The sequence below is a fragment of the Sturnira hondurensis genome, unplaced genomic scaffold, assembly GCF_014824575.4.
Source record: "Sturnira hondurensis isolate 20B ecotype Veracruz unplaced genomic scaffold, ASM1482457v3 Scaffold0022215, whole genome shotgun sequence".
Lineage (NCBI taxonomy): Eukaryota > Metazoa > Chordata > Mammalia > Chiroptera > Phyllostomidae > Sturnira > Sturnira hondurensis.
In genome coordinates this window covers 254,111-268,987 of record NW_028094846.1, presented here as the reverse complement: position 1 = coordinate 268,987, position 14,877 = coordinate 254,111, and the positions used below count along the sequence as shown (strand labels likewise).

The window sequence follows — 14,877 nt, the reverse complement described above, 5'->3', positions numbered from 1 at the left end:
GTTTCATGTGTTATGAGGTATTCTTTTTCTTCTTTTAACAATTTAAAGACTTTATCTGTTTCTTTATTTTTTTAGAGAGAGGGGAAGGAAGAGAGAAAGAGAGGGAGAGAAACATCAATGAGTAGTTGCCTCTCATGCACCCCCTACTGGGGACCTGGCCTGCAACCCAGGCATGTGCCCTGACTGGGAATTGAACTGAAAACAATTTGCTTAGCAGTCTGGGTGCTCAATCCAGTGAGCCACACCAGCCAGGGCTTCTTTTAAAATTTTAATTTGAAAAAACAGCCCTGGCTGGTATGTCTTAGTTGACTGAATGTCAGTCAGCCTGAGAACCAAAGGGTCACCGGTTTGATTCCCAGTCAGGGCACCTGCCTGGCTTGCAGGCTGGGTTCCTAGTAGGGAGCATGCAAGAGGCAACCACACATTGATGTTTCTTTCCCCCTCTGTTCCTTCCCCTCTAAATAAATAAATAAATAAAATATTTAAAAGAAAAACATTCTTAGCTCAAAGGCTGTGTAAAGCAGGCTGCAGGTCACATTTGACTAACAGGCCACAGACTGCCCACCCCTGCCATAGGTGATTAAGTGCCCAAGTACACTGCAACAGTAAGTTATAGAACACTAAACAGTAGTAGGTCCAAGAAGAAAGACATTGTTCAGGGCCTGAAGATTCAAAAGCTTTCTGGGGAAAATGGGGTTGGGTTGGACCTTAAAAGAAGGTAGAACTTAGACCAACGATGGAAGGGAAGGAGGAGGAAAAGACGAATCTATCTGGCATCTGCCTATAAGAGAAAAATGATGAAAGAAGACTGAGGTTGAGGATGGGGAAATTGTGGGGGACATATCAGAATGAGGAACTTAAAGCTGACCCTCATAGAAATAGCATGTTCAGATTATTGTTGTTCCAGTCCCATGTTCAGGGAAACATAGGACTTCTCTGACCATAGAAACAGAGCAGGAAGACGAGACAGGGATGTGTCACTGTACAAAGTGTGAGAGTCTGGGTGAGGGCAGTGATGACAGCAGAAGAGAAGGGACTTGGAGAAATACAAGACGCAAAGGACCTCTTGGTCACTAACAAGAGGTAGGAGAGGACTCAAAGTGACTTTTGGAATTCAGGACCAGAGAGTTTGGAAGGTCTATACTCATGCATTGACTGTGGAGCATACAGTACGGGCAGGATCCATGCTGGGCACTGGGAAGAGGAGACTCACAGGACACAGAGCACACGGCCTAGGAGGAGACAGTCACGTGACTGCGAAGGCACGGTGCGGCTACAGGTGCTGAGGCAGAAGTCTGGGCAAGTGCAGTCAGTGTCCAGAAAAAGGAATCGAATGAGATTCACCCCTACCAGGCACCAGAAGAAACTACTAAGAATAGCAACGTCCCCCGGAACCGGGGTTGTAGGTTTTGGAGACGTTCACAATCCAAAATGACGACAACTGAAATCAGGAATGTAAAGGTGTACTGTAAGCTGTGCTGTTACAATGTCAGTTATTTTTACGTTTTACCAGAGCCTTGTGAATAGACAAACTGTCAGGGAGGAACATAGAAGAAGAAAGGCAGGGCGGTAGAAATGGAGCCTTAGAGAAAAGCTTATAGTTTTTCCTAACTGGTAGGCTTAGGAAAATGGGAGACTCCATAATGGAGAAAGAGAAAAAGAGTTGGTAGAAATAAAAGTGGAGAACCAGGCATGCATAACATCATAGAGGCTAACGAGAAAGATTTTCAAAGAAGACAACCTTATTAGTGAGTCGAAGCAGTAGGGAGGTGGATTGCACCTGGAATTTAACAGGCTGTGGGAGAGCACTAGTAAATGTAGACAAAGAAGACTGGGACCGGGTTATAAAGGGCAAAGGGAAGGAGGAAGCCTGAACACTGCAAGGAAGTGACTGTGCCAGGCCCTGGGGGTGGGCAAACAGGGCCGAGCAGACCCGGACTGCAAATTCCAATTCGTGGACACCCGAGCGAGGTCGCTGCGTGTCAATGCAAACATGGCAGGTAGGAGCAGTAGGTAGGAGCAAGTCACAAGTCGGAGAGGAGTCAGGAATCAGACTAGAAGACAAACGAGTATCTGGTCAGAGTCAGGGCAGCAAAGGATAATCAACTAGGAGAGAAAGCCCCTGAAGGGAACAGGAATGTATCCAGGTGACAGCCAGCAGCCAGGACCCCACTCCTCTGGGACAGGCCTGGCACAAAGCAGATAGCTGTTAGACATTTGCTGAATGAATGAATAACTGCAACACAGGTAATAACATAATGCCACATGGAAAGAGCATGAATTTGGAATCAGACCTTAATTCATACCCTTGCCCATTAATTTATAAATTCCATAAACAGCCCTGGCTGGTGTGACTCGGTGGATTGAGTGCCGGCCTACGAACCAAAGGGTTGCTGGTTCCATTCCCAGTCAGGGCACATGCCTGGGTTGTGGGCCAGGTCCCCGGTGAGGGGTGTGCAAGAAGCAACCACACACTGATGTTTCTCTCCCTCCTTTCCCTCTGTCTAAAAATAAATAAATAAAATATTTTAAAAAAATAAATTGCATAAACGCTCACTATATGTGCCAGGAGTACACAGACCCTAAGGATCCAAAATAAAAGCCTTAAACAACTCACAGGTGATTGATACTGCTCTGCAATGTGTGGGTGCTGTGGCAAGTGCGTGTACAGAGGCACAGCTCTGCTGCCAGCCCCCACCCTACCCACCCTCCCTCCCCCAGCCCCAGAGGTGACTCTGCTCAGGCCTGAAGGGCAAGCAGGTCAGATCAGGAGACGCAAGGGAGGGCCCAGGTGAAGATTCCCACTAGACAGAATAACGAAGGCAGATGTTTGGAGGTCAGTGGGCACAGCACGTTTAGGAAGCTCTAAGGCTTAAGCACATCTACAGCCAAAGCGTGAGGCATCAGGTCGGGCAGGGAAGTGGGGTTGGAGAGATAAATAGGGGCCCAAGCACAAAGGACTTTGCATGTCATGCTGAAGAGATTGGATTTTATCCTGAAGGTGACGGGAAGCCAATGAAGAATTTTAAGCAGGGAAAAGACATGATTAAATTTGCATTTTAGAAATAGCGAGAGCATGGAGGATGGGTTGCAGGAGAGGAGGCTGGTAATGGGGAGAATGATGAATAGGCGACCGCATAATGAGTGGGAAGTGATGGGCACCCAGACTAGCTAAGAGGCAGCGGGCAGGCATGGGTCAGGAGACAGAAAGGACAGGGGGTGACGGAAAGAAAATGGGCCCTGCCCACCCCCAGACCTCTCTCCTGCCGACCACTCCCTGCCTTAAATGCTACCCTCCAGCAAGAAAGGCCTGCTTGTGGTTCTGAAAGAGAAAATCCACTTTTCTCCGACTGGCTTCTGGGACTTCTCTGATTGCAACCTCTTCCTGAACAAGCCCAGTCCTCATTATCCTTATAAAAGTCAACTCAGCTCTGGCTGGTGTGGCTCAGCGGATTGAATTCCAGCCCGAGAACTAAAGGGTCACTGGTTCAATTCCCAGTGGGAGCACATGCCTGGAGTAAGGGCTAGCTTCCCCAGTAGGGGGCGCATGAGAGACAACCACACATTAATGCATGGTTTCTCTCCCCTTCTTTCTCTCTCCCTTCCCCTCTCTCTAAAAATAAATAAATAAAATCTTAAAAAAAAAGAATCTCAAGACAGCAATATCCATTAAATTGAGCCCAAGACCCCTCTCAGCGCAGGGTGTGACGCAGGGGTGTGACACTCTGGCACAGGAGTCCCAGACCAACCCAGCTGCCTCTGATTTATTAGAGACCAGCATGTCCTCAGCCCTCCCTACTTAGGAAGTGGGACCTCGGCCTAGGGTGGTCCTCATTAGACCCCAGTCTCTCAGAACTTCCCTTCGGGGAGCCTTGTGTAACTGTCCCACCTGTCCATTAGACACCACGTATGAAAAAAAGCTTGCTGTCTCCCCTCTCTGCCTGGCATGCCCAGCACCCACATACAGACTGCTGATCTGGCCTGAAGCTCGGCAGTAGCAAAAATCTCCACAGTCTGATTAGAAGCAGCTCGGAATGAGTCATGAGTTCCCCACACACCAGGGCCCCTCCCCATGTACCAGCAAGCAGCACCACAGGCATGCTGGGAAAACCGCCCCAGGCCTTTGCCCTGGGTCCAGAGTCTGCGCCCTTCCCAGGCCGTCTGAGAGGAGGCCACACACAGCAGCAGTTCCTTGTTTTCCAGGTACTGAGGGCCATAGCCCTAATTCTTACACAGGAAGCTCCTGAGATCAAGGGGAACACAGGGCAGAGTGGGAGTTTCAGGAGACGAATCCCGGGCCAGATTCCACGGCCTGCAGGTGACATGACGCCTAAGAGAAGGCAGAAACTCTTCTGGGGGCCAGAGACCGGAAACAATAAAATACAGATTAGGCAGGGGTTGGGCCCAGGGCATGCCCAGGAAGGTGGTCTGCAGCAGGGGGAAGGTCAAGGGAGTGGCCCGAGCAGACGAAATGGCCACTCTTCCCACATTCAGGGGTTGTGACAGTCACCTCAACGCCAGCAGTCATGGGCAGTGGGGACGCTGTGCCGAGGGACTGTTTGGTGCGGGCACTAGGCCATGGGCTATCACTTCTAAGCCCTGGCCGTGGGGGTGAGTCTCCTCCCCAGTGGAAACAGCCCTGCCACCTGCCTGAACTTGTCCAGCTGTATCCCTCCTGCATCTGGGGCCTGACACCGCGGTTAGCTCTTGACAAGTCGCCGCACTCCACACTACAGGTGGCGTGATAACGGAAAGAAGGCCGATGTTTGTCCCATGGACACGACTGCTCAGTCAGGAGCACCAGGCTTTCCTGAGTGGCCCTGTGCCTCCATGCCAGTGCTACAGGGCAGGTGCCATGTCCACCCAGAAAGGCCTGTGGGCACAGCTCAGAGTAGCAAGCACCAGTCTCAGTTGCCTTTCCATCGGGAGCTGCAGGGTCTCCCAGGCCTAGAGGTGCCTCTGCCCAGCCTGCAGGGGGCGAAAGAGCCTGGAGGCCAGAAGGAAGCAGAGCAGTGAGTTGGCCCCTCCTGTCCGTGCCAGGAATCCCCAGACCACGTTTCTCTCTTCTCCCTGTCCCCACAGAGCAATCAGCATGAGCTCCTGGCACATGCAAGACGAGGTCGCCACTCTGCTCGAAACCTCCAAAGGAACCATCTCCCTTCTGGGCCGTGATCCCACATCCAGCTCCTCCATGCTGCCTCCTGTGACTCTGTCACCCTCGCTCAGCGTACCCCAGCCTCTGGTGGGCCCTCGGCCACCCCTGGGACTCTCCTCGGTGCCTCTGTGCTTGCCCTGGCCATTCCCTCTCCCGGAACGCTCTCCTGGAATGAGTGCGGCTTTCGTTTGCTCTTCTGTCTCACGTATGGTGCCTGTCACTTAGAAGGTACTTGATAATTGAATTAATTACTTATGGCTCTTTCTATGCACCAGGTGATGAGGCAATGCTCCCAACAGATGGCGCAACCGGGTTCCACACGTCAATCCGCCCAAGTTCACTCAACTTCAGGGCTGCAGCCAGCATTCACACCTGCCCCTCTGCCACCCAAATGTTTGCCGTTTCCATGACCTTGGACCTGTCGCTGGAATCTCAGCTTGTTTACACTTCCAAGAAACGAGACTCACACCTACGAATAACAAATCCTGTGTCTACCCATAGGATTGCTTCATCCTATCAGATTCGGCCAGACAGCTTTTGAAATCACAACGCTGTTGGAACAGAAGGTGGTGCTGAACCAGGTATCAAGAGCCCACCTTCTTCAATGATCCCGTGGAAGCCAGGCCTCTGCACACCACCCCCAGCACAGCGCCTTGCCCTCTGCCGCTGGGCTCGGGAATGTGGGCAGGACCCCCAACATCTGGAGCCTCGGGACTCCCTCCCTGCACCCTTCACTGGGCAGGCTGTTTGGGGTCAAGACCAGAGGCCGGCAGCCCTCGGCTGGTGTCCATAGCTTTGTCACATATCTTGCCTGGGCACAGTGACCCTGCCTGCAGCAGCCCTGGCCCTGCAAAGGCATGAAGCAGGCCCAGGACTTCTCGAGAACCCAGCTGAGGCAGGCTCCTCAGCCCCGGGCCCTTCCAAGGCTGGGGACACCAAAGGGACAGCCCCGACCCTGGGCCTCGCTTGGCTCTGTCCTCCCACCCTCCGCACCGCTATCTATGCCCACCCTGACCCCCACACTGCTCCACTTTGCAGCACAGCATGTCCCCCAGCTCACCAAGGACCTGCCCCACTTCCGGCGTGTGATCTCTCCCTACCTTTCAGGAAGAACACACTGCAGTAAATTATAACCCCCACCCCCACCAACAGAAACAAAACAAAATGAGCCACTGACCCAGCTAACCCACCCCTTAGCCTCCCCAGGCACCAGACCTTGAATTGCCAACTTTGTTTTTGTGTCTCAGTCAAAAGCAGGAGGTCCTGGTGCCCTGCCCATGCAGGACCAGGTCTCCCTTCTCAGGCCAGCAGAGGCTGAGATCTGTTGAATTCACTCAGCACAACTTTCCGTCTCCAGGCACAGCTTCCTCTGTGCATCTCTTGGCTACATGGCAGGACATGGAGCCCAAGGTGAGACGGTGCTGAAACAGCACGAGATGTGTGTCCTCGTGGTGTGGTTCCAGGCAAGGGGCCCGAAGGCTCCTAAGCCCCGTCTCTCTCCAGGGGGCTTCTAGAAAGGGTCTTGAGAGCTCCTCTTTCACTTCCACAGAGTATCAAGGAGACCACAGCTCCGGGAGCCTGAGTGTGTGCTCCTAGCTGCACAGCCCTCTCCTCTCCTGTTGAGACGCCCCCAATTCAGAAAGTTCCTCTCAACACCTCTGCCCAACTCCCAGCTCTTTGTATCCATCCACCCTAGGCCCATTCCTCCTCCAACCTGCCCCTCAAGCCTCTCCCAGACTCAGCCCCCTGGGGCGCTGTGCAGGCCCACCCAGCCCCACCTGCCTCCCTCTTGCAGACTGGCCAGGTCACCCAGAGAGGAGATTGACCAACTGCAGGAGAGGCACTGGCTCCGCAGAGCTACATGCAAGGCCAGCAGCCTGGCCCCAGGGTCCAGGTCCATATGAGGGATTGGGGGCTTGGAGGCTGCCCCAGGTGAGGAAGGGGCTGGGCAGACACTCAGCTCAGCATGGGTGCTTCTCTGCCTTTTCCTTTGGGAACCGAGATCCCCTGGGGTCTCCTCCTTCCCTCCTGTCCACGCACTCCAGCACCCACACGGCTGCTGCCGCCGTTCTGGCTCGCTGTTTCCAGGTTTTTTATTCAGTAGAGATGCGAAGTAGTTGCTCAGTCTGTATCGCAGCATTCCTGAGGCTGATGGCACCCTTCCCCTGCCCCATCCAGCCTCCCCAGACAAGCAGCGCTTCCGGAGGTCTCAGCTCTCTCCTGGGCCTCTGCCCTCCTCTTCACTGGGCCAGTCCTCCCACTTCTCATGCCCTTGAGGGGATGCTCATTCACAGCTTCACAGCCAAAGCCGCTGGCTCAGCATCCATCTCTCCAGCCTCTGAGTACCCTGCCCCCACTCCTGCCCACCCCTCCACAAGCCAGTCTGCCCAGAGAAGGATGCTTTAGATGGCAGGACACACCCACCTTCTAGAACCTGCTCTAGAAGGCCAGACCCTCAGATTCCACACAGTCGAAGTTCTCACCAAGTCTGGGGCTTTCTCCTCAATGGGCCCTCAGAGCTCTGGGTTCAAGAAAGACAGCACAGTGAGTGAAGACAGTGCCAGAGGCCCCTTTGGGACCTTTGGAACCTCTGAGAAACCTGTCGCCCCAGAACATGGCTTTCTCTAGTGGTCAGACCCAGCTTCACTGAGGGGCAGTCTGGAGGATTTGGGGGGTGAGGGGCAGGATAACACTCTCAGTTGCTGCATGTCCTTCCTTTCCCTGCGACCCCGCTATTTCCTCCTCCAAAGGGTTCTGAATGCAAAGCTGCTGGGCCCAGCGGCTGTGCTCGAGAGCACCAACAGCACCAATGGACACCAGGCCCAGCACAGCCAGGGATGTCTGCCAGGATCGCCTGCTCCAGATCTGCAGCTGGACACACGGGGCTGGGAAGGGCCAACATGGAGGCTGGGGCCTGGAGAAGGGGAGCCCCATGGTTCCCAGGAACGACTACGGCAATGACTGCCTCTTCACACAGTCGTGGGGGTGCAGGGTGTGGCCATGGGGGTGAAGTCGTTCTCTGGAAGCACAAAAGAAAGGGAAGGAGGTAGCTCCTTCTCGAGTGCGCGGCTCCACTTTCTGAGGTCAAGTTGGATCCTGGCCTTGGAAGGCCAGGGACAGGGAACAGGGTGGGCGCTGGTCCCATGCAGAGTGGTTTGCTCTGAAGGGGAAGAGGGGAGGAGCTTTAATCCACAGGGACATGAAGAAGGGGGAGTGTGAGCGAGACAACTGAGCTGGACTGAGGCTGATGGACCCCTTAACCCTTCTCCCTCAGTCCAGAGCCACAGTGTGGACAGAGGGCACACGCTGGGGGCAGGGGGGTCCTCAAATCGCTGCCTCCTCAGCTCCCTTGTGGCAGCTCCAGTTCTGAGGAGGGCATGGTCCTGTCCCGTTTTCACCCCTGGGACCTGTGGGTCGCCCAGCAAGGTGGGCTCTGGAGAGGGGCTCGGTCTCCGGCCTGGGGCACCTGACTCAGCGGCGGCTGCGGCAGCCACTGCCTCAGCCCACAGTGACGCTGAAGCCGCAGTGGAACCTGTTTCGCCAGTGGTTGAGGAAGGCTCCGAGGGCGAGGGTGACGGGCAGCGGGGGCATCTTCTTCTCCAGCACCGCCCCCACACACCAGTTACTGTCCACCAAGCCTGTGGGGGAGGGAACGCAGACGAGGTCACTGAGCCGGCTCAGGGAAGAGAAGGGGTCAGTGGAAGTAAGGCGGGGCTTCCCGCCCCCCACCGGCCACCCCTCGGGCATTGTCTCAGGCACCCTCACCTCTAAACACCATGTTGGCCTGGGGCAGACTCAGGTGGTAACCAAAGGAGAAGGTCGTGTCTTGTAGCCTGGTGTTGGCCTCAAACTCCACTCCGACCTGAACCTGAGGACCACCAGAGGGCAAGGATGGGAGAGGGACGTCTGTCGGGAAAGACTGCAGGGGCCTGACAGAGGTCAGCAGGAGGAAGCGCGTGTGAACTAGGTGTGAAGCGCGGACAGGAGGGACAGGGGGTAGGCAGGGCCAATGGAGGTCCAGGGTGGGCCATGCTGGGTGGCCGGGGGGCCCACCATCTCACCTGTTCATTTGCCCTGTGGTAGTAACTGGCATGGGCCCCACCGGATCCCACATTCAATGTAGCCACCCAGTGCACAGCTGTGAAAACCAAGGGCATGAGGAAAGGAGCATTGCAACAGCAGGGCGCCAGCCGGGAAGCCCAGCCACACACCCCATACCCCTCCCACACGCCCCATACCCGAGTACTTCCCAGCCAGAGTCAGGATGGCCCCCTCCTCGCCTGGCCGCCGGTGATAAACGAGCTCTCCTCCCAACACCAGCCGACGAGTGAGGCTCTGCAGGAAGTGCGCCACCACGATCACTGGGCGGGGGACACGGAGTCAGCCCCGGACACAACAGCGGCCCCCCTCTGCCCCAGGAACCCCACCCCAGCCTGCCCCCGAGGTTTCTTTTCTAATCCCTGAGCTGTACGGATGATGAAGGGGCATCGCCAACACGAGCAAGTGGGCAGCCAAGACCAAACGAGCCCTGACCCAAGTTCTCACCCGACTCCCCGATCAAGTCAGGATTCCCCAGGGTCAGTGTGGCCGTGTAGTCATCACCCCGGTACTCGCCGTCAAACTGCCATGTCAGGAACTTGGACTGCTGCGTCTGGGTGGCAAGAGCAAGCAGTAAGGTCCCCCTGTCTCTGGATCACCATTGCTTCTGCTCTGCCCTGGAACCCTCCAGCAGGACATTCACGGAGCAAGGAAACCCTTGGCTGGGGTGGACACCACGGGTCACCTGGAAGACAGCCTTGGCTCGGAGCCGTTCTGCCAGGAGGAGCAGGACCTGGGCGTTGAGACTGCCGCTGCTGTCCAAGTCCCCTACCACAGTGGGGAAGACCTGTTGAAGAGCACACACAGCTGGGGTCCCCTTGGCCCAAGTCCTGAATGGCTCCGAGCGCCCCCTGGGGACACCGCAGAGAAACACTCCTGCTCAGCAACCCAGTCCCTACCCTCTGCCATTCAGAAGAAACCCAGCCAAGCAGGTAGGCGCCCTGCGCCTTCTTCCCCATAACTACACACTCCCTCCTCCTCTAGGTGGGCTTTTAGGGAAGTGGCCCAGGTGTGTGGAACCCTCACCTCAGTGGGGCTAAGTTGCCAGTCCCCTGCATAGGCTGTGTGGAGGTGATAGCCAGGCAGGCCCAGAGCACTCAGGTGCACAGTGTGAGCCACCTGAGGAAAAAGGAGCCGGTGGGAGACAGTGTCTCCATCCCTCATCTTGCCCTTCAACCTCTACCCATCCAGGCCTTTTAAGAATCCCAAATATTCCAGGCCCTGGCTGGTGTAGCTCAGTGGACTGAGCACAGGCCTGTGAACCAGAGGATCGCGGTTCAATTCCCAGTCAGGGCACATGCCTGGGTTGCAGGCCGGTTCCCTGCATGCCAACTCCCAGAAGGAGATGTACAAAAGGCAACCATACATTGATGTTTCTCTTTTCTCTCTCTCTCCTTCCCCTCTAAAGGTAAATAAACAAATAAAATCTTTTTAAAAAAAAGAATCCCAAATATTCCCACATATACAGAGGGTCACCTGGGTAAAGGCAACAAGTCCCAGGCCAAGGAAGTTAAAAACGTCCCCTCCTTGCTCCTCTACCCCGTGAGGCCTGGCCAAGGCAGGGGTACAAAGGGCGAAAGAAGAGGAGGGGACAAGCAGTGAGGAACAAAGTGGGAGCACCTGGAAATGGCTGCTCAGAACCTTGTTGACCACGAGCTTCACTCCCTCCATCTGTCCTGGGAATACATCTGTGGGGGTGGAAGTGGGGGGCTAGTAAGCAGAGACAAGGAACCCCTCCCCCAAGAAGTAGTCCCCGTTCCATCCGTTCCATCCCACAGAAAGAGCTTTGGAGGAACTGACCTCCTTTCAGATCCTGCAACGAAACGCTCCACTCCAAGTGCTGGGCCCCGCTGGGGCACCCGGCCCAACCTCAGCAGCTGTGATCTCCCCTTTCCCGCACACCCAGCACTCAAGACCCTGCCCTCCGCCACGCCTCCAGCTTGAGACACCAAATGCCAAGTTCTCACCTTTGCACAGGCGGTGCAGCTCATCGAAGCTCCCGGGGTTGGGCAGAGGTTCCTCTCGACGGGGGCCGCGGCGGGGCAAAGCCCCCAGCGGGGCCAGGCCCAAGGTGTTCCCCATTTCAGCCCAGAGGACAGGGAGGGGCCGGGCTGAGCCCGGGAAGGGATGCTCTTCCTCCCTCTACCCGGCACGGGCCCCACCCCCCATCACCCAGCTTCCCAGGCCCCGAATCTTCCACATGATCCGACACTAGCCCTGGAATGAGAAGGTGGCGGGAAGGGCACCGGTGGGGTGAGTGAATCCCAGGCACAGCCCCGTCACATCTTTGATCCCTCACCCCGACCTGTCACCCCATCCCTTCCCCCACTGTCTAGCCTTAGCCCCACCACAGAGCCCACCCGGCTCCCTAGTCTTTCTACTCTTCATCCTTAGGCCCCAGGGCGAGGCTTGCAACGAAGCAGCAGTCCTTACCGTCTCAGACCCTCAGGCTGCCCCTTTCCCCCCGGCACACCCCGGTCATCTTGATGGGGGCAGCCATCTTGAGTGATGGCAGAACTGCGGCTTCACGCTGCTTTCTCGGCGTGGTCACGGACGCCATCTTGGAGCCGGGCAAAAGAAGCCTTTAAAGACCCACCCTCCCTTGATTGGGCCCCGCCCAATCTATTAAACATAAGCCGCCTTGATCTCCCTGGGGCCAATGGGAGAGGCGGAAGCAGGAGAGTGGCAGGCCCCGCGTCCAAAGACCTCTAGCCCGGCGAGGCGGGGGGCTGAGGGTCTTGAGGTCCGCTCCCGAACCTGACTCAGGCGATGATGGCCTCTGTCACCCCGCCTGTCAGAGGTCCAGGGACCTGGGAGCGTGCAGGGCTCTGGAGGGAGCATCTTGGAGCTTGGGTCGCTGAAGCTCCCTCCGCCATACAGCTTGGAGGCTTAGCCCTTGAAGAGTGGCGGAGGGAACGACAGGAGGGCTTCCTGCGAGCCTGGGTTCAGTTGCCCCTCCGCGCCCCCACCGCGTGAACCCCTGGGCCCCCTCCCCTAGCCTTGCACCGTGCGCTGCGTGGGCGCTGCCCGCCTGCCCGGCCGCCCTGGGACACGGACCCTCAACCCTCCTGCAGGTCCACGGCTCCCCAGCTTCTCTGATCCTCTCGCAGTAGAACTCGGGGTAAGAGCTTGGGCTGGAGGAGCAGGGGCTACAGCCTCGCTCCTGACAGAACTGAGCCCTGACCCAGCCGCCCCGGTAGCTGATCCCCGATTCTCCAGACAGAGCCAGCAGATAAGACCCAGATCCATGGACCCCGCCCCAAAGTGCGCCCCATGCCAGGGCCAGGCAGGAGTCAGAGGATGCCTTCCAGTGCCAGGGGCTCTGCGGGGAAGTCAGGGGCTCTGGTCACCATCCTCACTGGTCCTCACATCTCCAACCCATCTCTCAGGAATGTCCTACCTACACTTTAAGGGCCAAAGGATGAAAGATGCAAATGCTGACCACCCGAATGCCTTGGGCCTGAGAATGTACTCCCCTTCCTCTCAGTGGGGGCTGGGCTGGGGCCTTGGTCAGAGGGACACTGTGGCCCCTGCTAACTCGTGTCGGCTGGCTACCACCTAAAACTGATAAGGTGATACAGCAACCAGGGACCTTCAATCTTTATCCTTTAACCTTGACCTCCTTTCCTACCAGAGACTCCCTGTAGGGTGGGGGGAAGAGCAGAGGCTGCTTTCTGACTTTGACTGAGGGGAGGGTATGCTCATTGGTCAAAACACAGGTCATTCTGGGCTCTCATGTTTCCTGCCCCCGCCTACGCGGTCTCACTATACATTAACTCAAAAAGGGACAGAATCGATCACCTGCCCTCTGACCCTACCTCACACTTCATACCCTTTCTTCTGGTCCCCAAAGCCTCTCTGCCAAGTGGCCATGAAGGGGGTCTGGCTAAGGAGATGAAATCCACCCATAATGGGACAAACTTACTGAGGGCTGAGGGCTTGATGTGTCAGAGCTCTCTAGAGAAAACCCAGCACTCCAAAGTCCTGCAACCCTCAGAGCCAAGACTGCTGCCCCACTCCCCAAAAGCAAACCTGTAATGTGCCCAAAGGATCCCCCCTGGGCCTCCACAAAGGCCGGCCTGCCTGCCTCCCACACTGTCACCACGCATCCCCACCCACCGTACTTGTCCTCTCCTCCCTCATTTCTCCCACTTGTTTACTCTAACTTGGCCCCTGCCCCATGCCTCTCCATGGTCTTTGTCACCTGACAAGGGGGTGGGGAGGCAGGCAGGTATATAGGCCCTGCCTCCCCTGCTAGGCCAGCCCCAGACGCAAGGACTGAGGCACTGACCAGGTAGGAAGCAGTGGCTGTGAGGAGCCTGCCAAGAGGACTAGGTTTTCATCTGGGGAGGGATGATGCCAGGTTGGAGCTGGCACCTAGGTAGGGGTCCCTGGGGAGGGGCGGGGACCCACTGAGCTTCAGTGTCCTCCCCCACTGCCAGGTCTGTGCAGGCCGCCCTCCCACCGCTCCACCATGAAGCTGCTGGCACTCACGGCACTGCTCCTCACTGTCTGCAGCCTCGAAGGTGAGTGTGCTCTGGAGCACGGTCCCTGCTGCCCATCTGCCCGCCCTCTGTGCCCAGGTGGAGCAACCACAGGGCTCAAGAAGAAGACCGTTCCCTCCCTAAAGCCTGGAAGTCCCCTGCAAAGGCCTGGCAGAGGGGTAGCCAGAGGCCAGGACTCCTGGCTGGGGGCCATCTGAGAAGAGGCCCCTGTGTTTCTGTGTGTGCGCAGGGGCTTTGGTGCGGAGGCAGGCGGAGGAGCCGGGTCTGCCGAGCCTGTTCTCACAGTACTTTCAGACCATGACCCAATATGGCAGGGAGCTGGCAGGGAAGGTCAATGCCCAGCAGCTTCAGGCCCAGGCCAGGTGAGTCTCAGCAAGCAGGGTTCAGGGCCCAGGGGCCCTGGGGAGAAAGATGGGAGGGTGGGTAGTCCCACAGATGATGGAACTCGGGGTGTGGGTTAGGGAGGATGAGCTGTGAATTGGAGAGAAGAGTTGCCTGGTCCGCCCAGCCCCCGCCCCCCAGTCTTGTGGGCAGCTGGGCCCAGCAGCTGGGCTGTGGGTTTCTATCTCCGGGGTGTGCTCCTCTGCCCCTCGGAGGGCTTGCCTCTGCTCCTAGGAGCTGCCAGCATGGACCAGGCACGGAAGTTTGGGGTCTTGGGTCTCACCTCCACCACCACCCAGGCCCCTGCCAGTGCCACAGGTCCCTCACACTGACCTCTAACCCTCACAATCCAGGGGTTACTTGGAGGAGACACAGGAGAAGCTGACACCCCTGGTCAAGAAGGCTCAAAGTGACCTGTTGAAGTTGCTGGATTACTTCATGGAGTTCACACCGCAGGTGGATGCCCAGCCAACTGCAGCTGGCCCCTAGAGTACCCCCTGGCTAGGCCCCCTCCCTCCCCACTCCTTGTTTCTACAATAAATAGGAAAGGGAGCCAGTCTGTGGTGAGGCTGGCATTTTTGAAGAAGGAGGAGGAAGACGGAGAGAAACCCAGTGAGGGGGCTTGGGTGTGAAGGGTGGAGAAAGGGTCCAAGAGACAAAAATCAGAAATGATGGAATGGGGTGTGGAGGAGCCTTCTGCGGGCTGGGGGCGGCTTCGAGTGGAGACTGAGGAGGCTT

The 14,877-nt window shown here is 56.8% G+C and overlaps 3 protein-coding genes across 10 annotated transcripts; 2 read left to right on the top strand and 1 right to left on the bottom strand.

Moving 5' to 3' along the window:
• The first annotated feature begins 4,082 nt into the window (after window positions 1-4,082).
• On the top strand, window positions 4,083-8,219 carry NR1I3 (nuclear receptor subfamily 1 group I member 3). The gene is given in 5 exon segments (XM_037035287.1): window positions 4,083-5,378; window positions 6,513-6,565; window positions 6,685-6,991; window positions 6,994-7,087; window positions 7,906-8,219. Coding segments are annotated over 5 exon segments (1,281 nt in total). The 5' UTR covers window positions 4,083-4,762; the 3' UTR covers window positions 8,117-8,219.
• Window positions 8,220-8,560: 341 nt separating this feature from the next.
• Window positions 8,561-11,765, bottom strand: TOMM40L (translocase of outer mitochondrial membrane 40 like). 3 transcript variants are annotated; one of them, XM_037035019.1, is made up of 10 exons: window positions 11,687-11,765; window positions 11,221-11,470; window positions 10,874-10,941; window positions 10,280-10,372; window positions 9,939-10,040; window positions 9,701-9,806; window positions 9,394-9,516; window positions 9,217-9,293; window positions 8,921-9,023; window positions 8,561-8,793 (listed from the first exon to the last, which is right to left on the bottom strand). In XM_037035019.1, exons 2-10 carry the CDS (start codon window positions 11,333-11,335, stop codon window positions 8,654-8,656), a joined length of 927 nt encoding a protein of 308 aa, XP_036890914.1. In that variant the 5' UTR covers window positions 11,336-11,470; window positions 11,687-11,765; the 3' UTR covers window positions 8,561-8,653. The 3 variants fall into 3 exon arrangements, with proteins under 3 accessions (XP_036890914.1, XP_036890912.1, XP_036890913.1); XM_037035017.1 differs by lacking the exon at window positions 11,687-11,765 and having other exon boundaries at window positions 8,921-9,037; window positions 9,102-9,293; window positions 11,221-11,358; XM_037035018.1 differs by lacking the exon at window positions 11,687-11,765 and having other exon boundaries at window positions 8,704-9,037; window positions 9,102-9,293; window positions 11,221-11,358.
• Window positions 10,038-14,691, top strand: APOA2 (apolipoprotein A2). Of its 6 annotated transcripts, XM_037035031.1 has the most exons (5): window positions 10,121-10,185; window positions 12,643-13,547; window positions 13,706-13,779; window positions 13,988-14,120; window positions 14,493-14,691. In XM_037035031.1, the coding sequence occupies exons 3-5, from the start codon at window positions 13,728-13,730 to the stop codon at window positions 14,626-14,628; spliced, it is 321 nt and encodes a 106-aa protein (XP_036890926.1). In that variant the 5' UTR covers window positions 10,121-10,185; window positions 12,643-13,547; window positions 13,706-13,727; the 3' UTR covers window positions 14,629-14,691. The 6 variants fall into 6 exon arrangements, with proteins under 6 accessions (XP_036890924.1, XP_036890929.1, XP_036890926.1 ...); XM_037035029.1 differs by lacking the exon at window positions 12,643-13,547 and having other exon boundaries at window positions 10,038-10,185; XM_037035034.1 differs by lacking the exon at window positions 12,643-13,547 and having other exon boundaries at window positions 10,103-10,181.
• Window positions 14,692-14,877: the final 186 nt, after the last annotated feature.

Coding starts and splice junctions, on each gene's coding strand:
- APOA2 (XM_037035029.1), top strand. CDS start 10,088: ATGGCTCCGAGCGCCCCCTGGGGACACCGCAGAGAAACACTCCTGCTC. Junction 10,186..13,705: donor GAAGAAACCCAGCCAAGCAG/GTAGGCGCCCTG, acceptor AGGTCTGTGCAG/GCCGCCCTCCCACCGCTCCA. Junction 14,121..14,492: donor CAGCTTCAGGCCCAGGCCAG/GTGAGTCTCAGC, acceptor CTCACAATCCAG/GGGTTACTTGGAGGAGACAC.
- TOMM40L (XM_037035017.1), bottom strand. CDS start 11,335: ATGGGGAACACCTTGGGCCTGGCCCCGCTGGGGGCTTTGCCCCGCCGC. Junction 10,041..10,279: donor GGCAACTTAGCCCCACTGAG/GTGAGGGTTCCA, acceptor GCTCTTCAACAG/GTCTTCCCCACTGTGGTAGG. Junction 9,294..9,393: donor TCTGGCTGGGAAGTACTCGG/GTATGGGGCGTG, acceptor TGGTTTTCACAG/CTGTGCACTGGGTGGCTACA.